The 12,176-nt window shown below is 38.2% G+C and overlaps 1 protein-coding gene across 1 annotated transcript; it reads right to left on the bottom strand.

The window, feature by feature from the left end:
- Positions 1-1,657: 1,657 nt before the first annotated feature.
- Positions 1,658-2,041, bottom strand: LOC127080887 (uncharacterized). Its single transcript, XM_051021178.1, has one exon. It carries the CDS (start codon positions 2,039-2,041, stop codon positions 1,658-1,660), a length of 384 nt encoding a protein of 127 aa, XP_050877135.1.
- Positions 2,042-12,176: the final 10,135 nt, after the last annotated feature.

Here is a 12,176-nt window from a genome sequence, read left to right on the forward strand (position 1 = left end):
TGTTCCATGAACAATTTTACATGGGGCGGTCGAAGATAGTTTGAAGGAATAGGCTAGCATTAAGCGTAAATTTGTTGAGCCAATAGACGAATATCTTAATAGGTTCTGATGGCTAAAGGTAAGGTGTTTTACACAAGTGCCTGAACATGAGTTAGTCGAAATGACCCCTGGTGGTTTAGATTATTCCATTAGAAGGAAATTGAACACCCAATACTTGAGGGATAAAATGCCTCCTTTAGAACAACGAAAGAAGATAGGTTTTTGCAAATATCACAAATTTTTTGGTCGCAATGCTTTATTTCATGGATCTTGTGCAAAACACAATCAAAGACAGGAGGTTGAAGTTAGGAGACAAGACAAAGTCACAAATGATAATTGATTCAGACCCTCTATATGTGCCAGATGCCCACTATACCGAGCCATCCATTGCCAACGTGATGGAGGTATCTGAGGCCTACAACAAGAAACCCATGATAGTCGAAACCACTGAGGGTTTCACACAATAAGCCATTGAGGGTTTCAACCAGGAAACCACTGAGGGTTTCACATAAGAAGCCATTAAGGGCTTCAACCAGGAAACCAAAGAGGGTTTCATTCAAAGAATTGTAAGCAACGAAACCACTAAGGGTTTCATGCAAAAAAAAACTTAACCGAGGCCATCGAGGGCCTTAGAACCAAGTTGGAAGAATTGGAGATCACTGATGGTGCCAGTCTAGAGGTCAACATGGTCGAAATAGGCCAAGAAACGGAAATGGAGACTGATGATCTGCTCAAAAAGATCAAAGAGAAAGTTTTCGATGTTGACCTGCTTCAAGTCTTAGAGAACGATCCTTCTGCCTGTTTTGGAATCAAGGATCTTCTGAAGCGAGTCAATATCCTAACCATCTCTTCAGAAGTCATATACATCATCATGGAACTTGGGATATTGATTGATCAAATCACTACAGACCTCTATCGCGTCAAGGATGCTTTGACTAAAATTCAGAGCAAAACAAAAGCACAAATGGCTGAGTGGGAGGCTACCACTGAATCCACCACCAGAGTTGCTGACTTGGAAATAAGTTCAGAACAAAATAAGAAAGAAACCGAAACTTGTGACAACAACATCACAGCTTGGGAACAATAAATCAAGGACCTGTAAATCAACATCAAGAAAGCCAAAGAACGTAAAGAGGAGATTCTAAAGGTTGGTCGCAAGGAGCTTAACAAAGAAATCCAGGTGGGGATACGTCACGTCGAACAAGCCCAAACTTTGGAGAAAGACATTAACACTCTTACCTCTACTGAGTCTGTGTTCGAACGTCACTTAGGGCTTTCGAAGTCGAAGTATGAACACATGAAGGTTGATCTTCCCTTCTAATCATCTTATTATATTTTTTTGAACTTGTTGATTTGACTGTTGAATTTATAGTGTATTGACTTTAGCCACTTTTGGCATCCTGTAATGACTTAAGCCATTTTGGCATTTTATCTTAATTACCATTTTGGCTTCGGTTCTGCATATGAATTATTCTGTTAATATTTTAATCTCCCGAAGTGCGGGCCTATATTTTTTAAAATATTTCCCGTTTACTCTCAGGATTTTTCTATCTTCAGCTAACTCCTCTATTTCATATGCACCATTAGAAAAAACTTGGATAATTTGGAAAGGGCCTTCCTACTTTGGGGACCATTTACCCAATGCCTCATCCTTTCCATCCATAGGTAGAATAAATTTCCACACTAAGTCTCCAGTCGAAAATGATTTGACCTTAACCTTTTTGTTGTATGATTTTTCTACCCTATTTTTCTGCCTTTCCAATAATTCTAAGGTATTCAACCTTTCTTCGTCTAAATCAACTAGTTCATCCAACTTCATGTTCCAATAGGCTTCAGATGGGATTTCGTTTTTCTTTTGGATTCTAGTTAATTGGAGATAGATTTCGACTGGTAGCACTGCATCATGCTCACAAGCCAATCGAAATGGCGTAGCATTTGTGGCCTCTTTAGGGGAAGTTCGACAGGCCCATAAAATCGGTTCCAATATCTTGTGCCAATTCATTGGCTTTTTCCTTACATGTTTCATTAGCAGTCTAATTACTACCTTATTTGCTACTTCGACTTGACCATTTGATTAAGAATAATAAGGCGTAGATGTTAAGAGTTTGAATCCTACTTCCTTAGCAAAGTCTTGGACCTTTCGCCTAGTAAAAACTGATCCTTGAATCCTACTTCTCTAGATCTGCTGATGATCTGCTCAAAAAGATCAAAGAGAAAGTTTTCGATGTTGACCTGCTTCAAGTCTTTGAGAATGATCCTTCTGCCTGTTTTGGGATCAAGGATCTTCTGAAGCGAGTCAATATCCTAACCATCTCTTCAGAAGTCATATACATCATCATGGAACTTGGGATATTGATTGATCAAATCACTACAGACCTCTATCGTGTCAAGGATGCTTTGACTAAAATTCAGAGCAAAACAAAAGCACAAATGGCTGAGTGGGAGGCTACCACTGAATCCACCACCAGAGTTGCTGACTTGGAAATAAGTTCAGAACAAAATAAGAAAGAAACTGAAACTTGTGACAACAACATCACAGCTTGGGAACAATAAATCAAGGAATGTGGACTTAGTGAGTCTTACTCAAATGCCTTAGTGAGTCTGAGGTGTACTTAGCTCTTTCTAATGTCCATAGTGGGGCATGTGGAGCACATCAAGTTGGTCACAAGATGAAATGGCTTTTGTTTCATCAAGGGATATATTGGTCTACTATGCTGAAATATTGTATTGAATTCGCCAAAGGATGTCAAGAATGCCATATACATGTAGGTATCCAACATGTTCTGCAAGCAAATTGCACTCTATTGTGAAGCCTTGGCCTTTCAAAGGTTGGGCGTTAGATCTAGTTAGGGAGATTCGAGCAACATCTTCTAAAAGTCAAAGATACATCCTAGTGGGCATAAACTACTTTACTAAGTGGATTGAGGCCATACCTTTGGTGAATATTAATCAAGAAGCAGTGATCGAGTTTATCCAAAGGCACATAATTTATAGGTTTGGGATCCCAGAGACCACCACAACTGATCAAGGATCAGTTTTTACTAGGCGAAAGGTCCAAGACTTTGCTAAGGAAGTAGGATTCAAACTCTTAACATCTACGCCTTATTATTCTTAATCAAATGGTCAAGTCGAAGTAGCAAATAAGGTAGTAATTAGACTGCTAATGAAACATGTAAGAAAAAAGCCAAGGAATTGGCACAAGATATTGGAACCGATTTTATGGGCCTGTCGAACTTCCCCTAAAGAGGCCACAAATGCTATGCCATTTCGATTGGCTTGTGAGCATGATGCAGTGCTACCAGTCGAAATCTATCTCCAATTAACTAGAATCCAAAAGAAAAACGAAATCCCATCTGAAGCCTATTGGAACATGAAGTTGGATGAACTAGTTGATTTAGACGAAGAAGGTTGAATACCTTAGAATTATTGGAAAGGCAGAAAAATAGGGTAGAAAAATCATACAACAAAAAGGTTAAGGTCAAATCATTTTCGACTGGAGACTTAGTGTGGAAATTTATTCTACCTATGGATGGAAAGGATGGGGCATTGGGTAAATGGTCCCCAAAGTAGGAAGGCCCTTTCCAAATTATCCAAGTTTTTTCTAATGGTGCATATGAAATAGAGGAGTTAGCTGAAGATAGAAAAATCCTGAGAGTAAACGGGAAATATTTTAAAAAATATAGGCCCGCACTTCAGGAGATTAAAATATTAACAGAATAATTCATATGCAGAACCGAAGCCAAAATGGTAATTAAGATAAAATGCCAAAATGGCTTAAGTCATTACAGGATGCCAAAAGTGGCTAAAGTCAATACACTATAAATTCAACAGTCAAATCAACAAGTTCAAAAAAATATAATAAGATGATTAGAAGGGAAGATCAACCTTCATGTGTTCATACTTCGACTTCGAAAGCCCTAAGTGACGTTCGAACACGGACTCAGTAGAGGTAAGAGTGTTAATGTCTTTCTCCAAAGTTTGGGCTTGTTCGACGTGACGTATCCCCACCTGGATTTCTTTGTTAAGCTCCTTGCGACCAACCTTTAGAATCTCCTCTTTACGTTCTTTGGCTTTCTTGATGTTGATTTACAGGTCCTTGATTTATTGTTCCCAAGTTGTGATGTTGTTGTCACAAGTTTCGGTTTCTTTCTTATTTTGTTCTGAACTTATTTCCAAGTCAGCAACTCTGGTGGTGGATTCAGTTGTAGCCTCCCACTAAGCCATTTGTGCTTTTGTTTTGCTCTGAATTTTAGTCAAAGCATCCTTGACGCGATAGAGGTCTGTAGTGATTTGATCAATCAATATCCCAAGTTCCATGATGATGTATATGACTTCTGAAGAGATGGTTAGGATATTGACTCGCTTCAGAAGATCCTTGATCCCAAAACAGGCAGAAGGATCATTCTCTAAGACTTGAAGCAGGTCAACATCGAAAACTTTCTCTTTGATCTTTTTGGCAGCCTCAGAAGTTTGGATAGCCTCAGGCATTTCACCTGATTTTTCCTCATCATCTGTGTTGTTCTCTTTGTCATCCTCTTCTTGTTCATTTTGATCATCAACTGGAGGGATGTCAAACATAGAGCAATCTTAATCTTGTTCTTCCTTATCATCTGAGACATCTTTAGCTTGGTCGAGAATGTCTGGCGAAGCATCATTCGATTTGTATTGGACATCTTCCTCCGCCTCTGGTATATTCGTGTCTTGTTGGACTTCGATGATGGATTCTCGACCAGAGTCGCTTGTTTGAGAATGTTGGGTAGTGGTTTTCGGTGGCGAGACTTCTCGTTGTTCTTCAGCATGTTTGCTAACCTCCCTTATAGATCCCTTTGTCGAATCTTTAGTTGATGTAGGATGATACGAAGGAGTGTTAGAAGGATGATATGACAGAGTGCTGGTGGGATGGTATTAAAGGTCATCGCTGCTTACAGGAATAATTTGTTTGGCGCTTGATTGCCCAATACCTTCAGCGCCACCCTACAAAGGAAGTTAAGCAAGAGTTAGTAGTCGAAATGAAGAGGAATGAAATAACTAAGGAAAGTAAGTTGAGATTATTTTACCTTAGGACCTTCAGCTTCGGGGCTGGAGTTATCACTCTCAAGCCATTCAGGAGTAGTCTTAGCAGCAGGCTTAGTAAGCACCTTCGGAACAACAGGTTTTTTGGTTGGAACCTTGGTGATAGAAGCCTTTGGTTGAGAAGTGGAATCAGAGGTCTTCACCTTTTTCTTTTTCTTTGTGGCTTGTGTGGAGGTATCTGGCGAGAGATTGCCATCATCTAATTTGACTGCTGGGACCTGGGGTTCCTTAAGTTTTCATTTTTTTGGTGTTGTTGGTGGCTTTCAACTTTCCTGAAAAGAAATATCTCAACTATTAAAATATGAAGATAATGCATCAAGAGAAATAATAACAATATGCAAAGTATACCTTTATTGTTGTTGTTGTGGGTGTTTTTTCTTCCTCTTCGACTGCATCTTTTGTCACAGTGGTTTTCTTTGCAGGACCTTTTTGTGTTGGTTTCCTTTTGACAACTGAAAAGGAAAAAATAAGCCAAAACAATTATCACAAATAAAAAGAGGAATCAAGAAACTGTTGGGAGAGCAAGTAAATAAAAAACCTCCCAATTCACACCTTCATATATTGGAAACTTTATGTGAACACATTCTATGCCAATATGAAGGTGTCCTTTGAAACTGTCCAGAGTATGCTTAATCGGAACCACCCGTTTCGCCAGCTTTTGAGAGTCTTGTCGAAACTTTTTCACAAAATCCCCACAGACGAACCAGTCTGGAAACTGAGGGTTGAAGGCCACACAGAAATCAGTAGATGATAGTCGAGGGAGTTTTAGTTTGTGAAGTCTAAAAGCCAACTCATACATGTGTTCCGGTTTGACATACGGAGGCAATTTTAAATCAGTGAGTTTCTTCATAAATTTTTCTCTCAAAGTAATTGTTGCTTCACGGATGGTTCGACTAAGATCATCAAGTCTATAGGAAGTTTCAAAGTGTTTTTGGAATTCTTCGTTTTCCTTGATATAAGTCGACGTACCTTTCTTGGTCCTTTCCTGTATAGAAGAAAACACATTTGCTAGATGTTAAGTAAAAGTTGTCACGTCAAACATCTCTTTGGGGTAATAATTCTTCCACCAGGTATCATATTCTTGAGTATAAAAGAATGATGGAGTAATGGGGATAGGGGTAAATCATGCGATGCCAGAGCATCTATCCATTTCTTCCATACATTCAGCTTCAGAGTGGACCATGTTGTAAAGGATTACAACACTTTTCTTGGCGAAAAATGGTTTGGGTAAGATCTGATTAAGACCAAACTACCGAGAGACCAGATTTGGTTGATAACTGAGAAGAATAAACTAGTTCTTCGACGGTCTAAGTCTTGTAGGGATCATTTTGGGTGTGAGGAACACATCCCATATGGCCAGATATTATGCCTCCTGATCTTTCGAAGGAGGGGAAAATTTTCTAGTGAACCACTTTGGACTATGAACCCTGTTGGCGAAGGGGGGCCATAAAAGAGGTGAAGTTGTAGCGCTTAGCAGACATAATCACATATCCAGTGAAGGTCTTTTGCAAACTAAGCCCTTCTTCACTGGGAGTCAGTTGGGTAAGGTGTGTTGCTTCGACCCTTTTGTTTTTAGTTTCATCAGCTTCTTCATCGATAGGGTTGCGTGTTGGCAATGATGCTTCAAAAATGGCATTGAGCCACAATTGAAGTAACCAGTAGGGGCCAAAAAGTATCAGATTCGACCTAGGTTGGAATCTTTTGAGGGTGTCGACACCTTCTTTTAAGGATTCATAAAGACAACCTAGGATCATCTGGCTAACGCAAAGTTCGTGCCCAGCGTGTAACTGATTTGCCATAGGTAAATATTTCTTTGCCAGTTGGAGAGATTTTGAACAGAAAACACACCTGGATAGCCAGAGTGCAAGAAATGCAATATGTTCTACATTAGAGACTTCTTCAGTATCTTTCTTATGATAGTCTGTGATGTAGTTGGTGAAAGTGGCTCAACTACCATTTAAGCCAATAGTGTCTTCAGCCATGAAGTTAGGGTCGTAGGTTTCCCCTGTTGGCCGAAGACTGGTGATTGTGGCTACATCAAAGATTGTGAGGGTCATCATCCCACAAGGAAGATGAAAAGTGTTGTGAGTACTATCCCAGAAATATAAGGAAGCTATTAATATAGCTTGGCTATATCTAGAACCAACCTTCGACAGTTGAATCATGTAGAAGATTCCCATATCCTTCCAAACTTGGGTTTTCTTTTTCTCTACTTTGGCTTGCCAAGCTAGGTAGTCTTTGGGATCTTTGAACAAGGGAAAGAGTGAAATACCCTAAAGTTATTCATATAGGCTAGGTTTATGGGATTTTTTGTAGGCTCAGTCGAAGACGTGGTTTTTTTCTATGTAACCTTAGTATTAACCGTAGTTTTCTTCTTGCTAGCTATGGGCTTGTTACGGTGGTATATTGAAGAAAATTGTTTCAGTTTTATAGGATTAACATTCACATCTAGTAAAGGACCTAAAATTGCATGTTTTTTTTACAAGAGATAAAAATGGGGATTAGTATCTGAGATTAGTAAATACAACGTTTTTCTTCTTCAAGAGGAGGTTCTAGGATATACTTTTGGTTTCCAATTACGGTTGGGCCAAGAATCTTGTGAACTGGAGCAAGAGTTGATTGTTTCTTGGAGTCTTTGGATCTTTTTGATGTTAACGCCATTGATGTAGATTTGTTGAAGGAAATATAGGTTTGAAATTGAGAGAGATGAAGAGTTTTTTTTCTTACTTTGGAGTGTGAGAAATTCAGAAGAGTGAAGGAATGGAAAAGAAGTTAAAAGGGATTATTAATAGTGGAGTGAAGAAGAAAACTTTCACTTAAAGCATTAATGGTTGATGATGATTGTGGGACACGTGTTCGATTGAAGGAAGATTGAGTGGATGGTAGTAGTTGGTATGGCCCACGATCTCCTAGGAAATAAGAGCATGATAATTAAAGTGGATTGTGCGCATGTCTTGATGATACGTTTTGAGAAAAATGGTCATGATAACCATGACGTCATAGTAGTAAAAGATGTTATTGCATCGAAACGTTCTCAAAAAATGCCTTTTTCTTCATTAAGGCGAAAATGATATTTTTGGGGGGCAATTTGTTAGTTGGAAATTCGATGTTACGGAAATGTTTAAGATGAACCAGAAAGGCCAACGGAAATATTCTAAAAAGAATACATGAAAATGATTCTTTCGACATAAGGAGTTTTATTCGAATAAACCCCTTGCGTATAGGGAAATGCTAGTTTGTGACTTAGAAATATTTTTGGGTTCAAAGTGCAATTTGACAGTGGCATTTCAATTGGAGTTGTGTTCGATGAAGCGTGAATACAAATAAGGCTCATAACTGTTTTTTACCCTTATCTGATTCTTTAGGAAAAACACGTGGAAAACTATGGATAATGAAGTGCATGCAGACAAAAACGTGTCATCTTTTGGAGAAGAGATTGTTTGTTATAGTTATTTTCGAATTAGTATAAATAGGAGTCTTAGTGTTTAGGATTCAGGGTGTTCCATCTTGTACAAAATTCATAAATTTACTCTAAGTATATCTGTGTTGAGAAACGAGTTGATGAGAATGAACGTGTGATCACCATACTTTTGTATTTTCATAAAATCATTTACAATTTTTGCCATTTGTCTTCATTACAAGTTTAATTCGAAGCGCTCTTTACATTATACCTTTATATTTCTGCACTTAATCTTAAACTTTGAATATTGTTTTCAAACCAAAAAAATTGTCGAAATGTTCATATTTTACAAGACTTAGATTAACAAGAGCCCGTGCCCTAGGATCAATCTAGTCGATCCTGTGAGTAACCAAAGTATTTTTTATTTTTGGAAGACTAGCGCTTGTTTACCAATTTTGACGGTAAACACAAGCTAATGCTTCTCTATGCACTGTATTATGGTTTTCCATAACAACTAATCTCCAATAACAGTACCAAGCCTTTACCACTTGCTATGAGGTTTGGGAAAATGCTATAAAAGTCTTCTCTAATGATGTCCATAATCTTTACAGTGTCATCACCAAACTTAACTCTTTGAAATTGGAGAATATGAATATGCAAGCCTATCTGAGTAAGCTTGATGCGTTAAAGGCAAATTTCACAACCCTGATGCCTTTTACAAAATATGCAACAAATTATGTTGAATAACAAAGTAATTTCATGATCGTGGCACTTTCCGAACAACCATCAGAACTTAATTCAGTTCGGAACCTGATTTTATCGGGAGGGATCCAATGTTCCTAACTATGAAGCAGTTAGTGAATAATTATTGCGCTTGGCTACACCACATGCTTTTGGACCAGATTCTACTCCATCTCCCACTGAATCATATGCTCTTGCTTCCCACTATCATGGTCGTGGTGGACGAACCGGAGGATGGGGTGGACATCGTCATGGTATTAGTTGTAACTATTGCAATTGTTATGGTCACATTGAAGTCGATATTCGTACAAAGGCAAGAGAACAACTAAGATAACCACAGGGCGTTGTTGTTACTCAATCGAATATCACTAAAGACATTACTATTCTCGCCGCTGATTACAATGATTTCCTTCAGTTCAAAGTAGCCTATCAACTATCATCATTTGCCGATGTTGCTCAGTTGGGTAATCATGTAGCCTTTTCTCTACATCTTCTCTTTGCCCTTGGATCCTTGACTATGGTACCTCTGATCATATGACTGGTAATAAATCCCTTTTATCGCACGTGTCTTATTCTGATCCTTTGCCTGCTATCACTGTGGCAGATGGCTCTAAAATTAAAGTTCAAGCCCTTAGTTAGGCACATCCACTTCCAAACTTGTCTTTAGAGTCTGTCCTTTACATTCCTGGTTCTCCTTTTAATCTAATACATATACACAAGCTTACTTGTACTCTTGATTGTTCAATCCTTTTTAATGATAATTATGTTTATGTCCAGGATCGACGTACAAGACGGGTGATTGGAGCAGGAAGTGAATCTGGAGGATTATATCATTTATCTCCACCTGTGGCATGTGCTTCTATTGCTTCTCAAGACCTTACACATCAATGTTTGTGTGACCCTAGTCTTAATAAAATGCGTCTTTTAGTTCCTAGTTTTTCTAAGCTTTCACCTTTTGAGTGTCACTCTTGTCAATTAGGAAAACATACTCGTAGTACTTATTGTCAACGAGTACATAAAAGTGTTGCATCACCTTTCGTGTGAAGTCTACTTTAGGATATTATTACTTTGTAACTTTCATCGATGATTTCTCACGATACACTTGGTTATTTCTAATGAAAAATCGTTCAGATTTTTTCTGTATATTCCAAGAATTTTATGCTGAAATTAAAAACCAGTTTAACTCTTCCATTAAAATTTTACGCACTGATAGTGCTCGTGAATATATGTCATCCCAGTTTCAATCTTTTTTAACATCACAGGGAATTATTCACCAATCATCATGTGTTAATACACCACAACATAACGGTGTTGCTAAATGGAAGAATCGTCATTTAGTTAAAACCGCATTGACTCTTTTACTTCACCATAATGTACCTTCTCGTTTTTAGGGTGATGCTCTCCTCACAACATATCACCTTATCAACTAAATGCCTTCCCTTCAAGATCAAATTCCATACTTTATCTTGAATCTGCAATATGATCTCTACCCCATTCCTCTTCACGTTTTTGGTTGCACAAGTTTGTTCATGATCTTAGTCCAGGTAAAGACAAAGTTTCTGCCAAATATCTCAAATTTATTTTTCTAGGCTACTCACGTAGGGATATCTTTGTTTTTGTTCTCAACTTCAATGACACATTGTTTCCTTCGATGTTACATTCTTTGAAGGTTCCCCTTTTTTCTCTTCCTCTGTCTCACCCGTTGAGACTTGTAATTTAGATGTTCGAGATGTCCCTTATGTCCTCCCCACACCCATTAAACCTCTATTTCAGGTCTACCAACGACGGGCACCCCGTCCATCAGAAGTTACAGATGATATTGATCCACCAACACCATCTCCTGCTCAAACTATTCCTCCATCTACATCACCTGAACTTGACCTTCCAATAGCATTACGAAAAGGTATTCAATCTCATTATCCAAATCCTAAGTATGCTTATGTTTTAAATTATGTTTGTCTCTCTACTTCCTATGTTTCTTTTGTGTCTTCTTTGAATTTTATGTCTATTCCTAAGTCTACTGGTGAAGTTATGACTGATCCCAATTGGCGTCAAATGATGGTGGAAGAAATTGTTGTATTACAAATAAAACTTGAGACATTTTTACTTTACCTTCATACAAAACTACAGTGGGATGTCAATGGGTTTATACAGTGAAAGTTGGACCAGATGGTCAGATTGATCGTTTCAAAGCTCGTTTGATAGCTAAGGGATACACACAAATATTTGTCCTTGATTATTATAACACTTTTTCTCTAGTGGCCAAGGTTAGTTTAGTTCGTCTTTTCCTTGCAATGGTTGGTATTAATCATTGGTCGCTTCATCAGTTGGACATTAAAAATGCCTTTTTACACGGAGAGTTGGAGGAGGACGTGTATATTGATCAACCTCTCGGTTTTACTGTTCTTGGTAATTCAAGACTTGTTTGTCGGCGTCATCTCTATATTTCTGGGTTTAAACAGTCTCCACGTTCTTAGTTTGGTCACTTCAGCTCTGTCTTGATACAATTTGGTATGACTAGATGTGAATCAGATCACTCTGTTTTCTTCCTTCATTCGTCCACTGGACAACGCATCTTTCTTGTGGTCTATGTTGATGACATTGATATCACTAGAGATGGTACAGAAGGTACCCCACGACTCAAAATCCATCTTTTCAAAATAATTTAGACAAAAGATTTGGATCCACTCGGATACTTCTTAGTTATTGAAGTTGCTCAGTCATCATCAGACATTGCAATTAACCAACCTAAGTATGCATTAGACATGAAACTGGTATGCTTGACTATCGTTCGATTGATACTCATATGGATCCCAAAGTCAAGTTTCTTCCAGATCAGGGGGATTTGTTGAAAGACATGGGAAGATATCGATGTCTAGTGGATAGACTCAATAGGTAATACTTTTTTGTCCTAGTTTTCCAA

Source organism: Lathyrus oleraceus, chromosome 5, assembly GCF_024323335.1.
Source record: "Lathyrus oleraceus cultivar Zhongwan6 chromosome 5, CAAS_Psat_ZW6_1.0, whole genome shotgun sequence".
NCBI classification, from domain to species: Eukaryota; Viridiplantae; Streptophyta; class Magnoliopsida; order Fabales; family Fabaceae; genus Lathyrus; species Lathyrus oleraceus.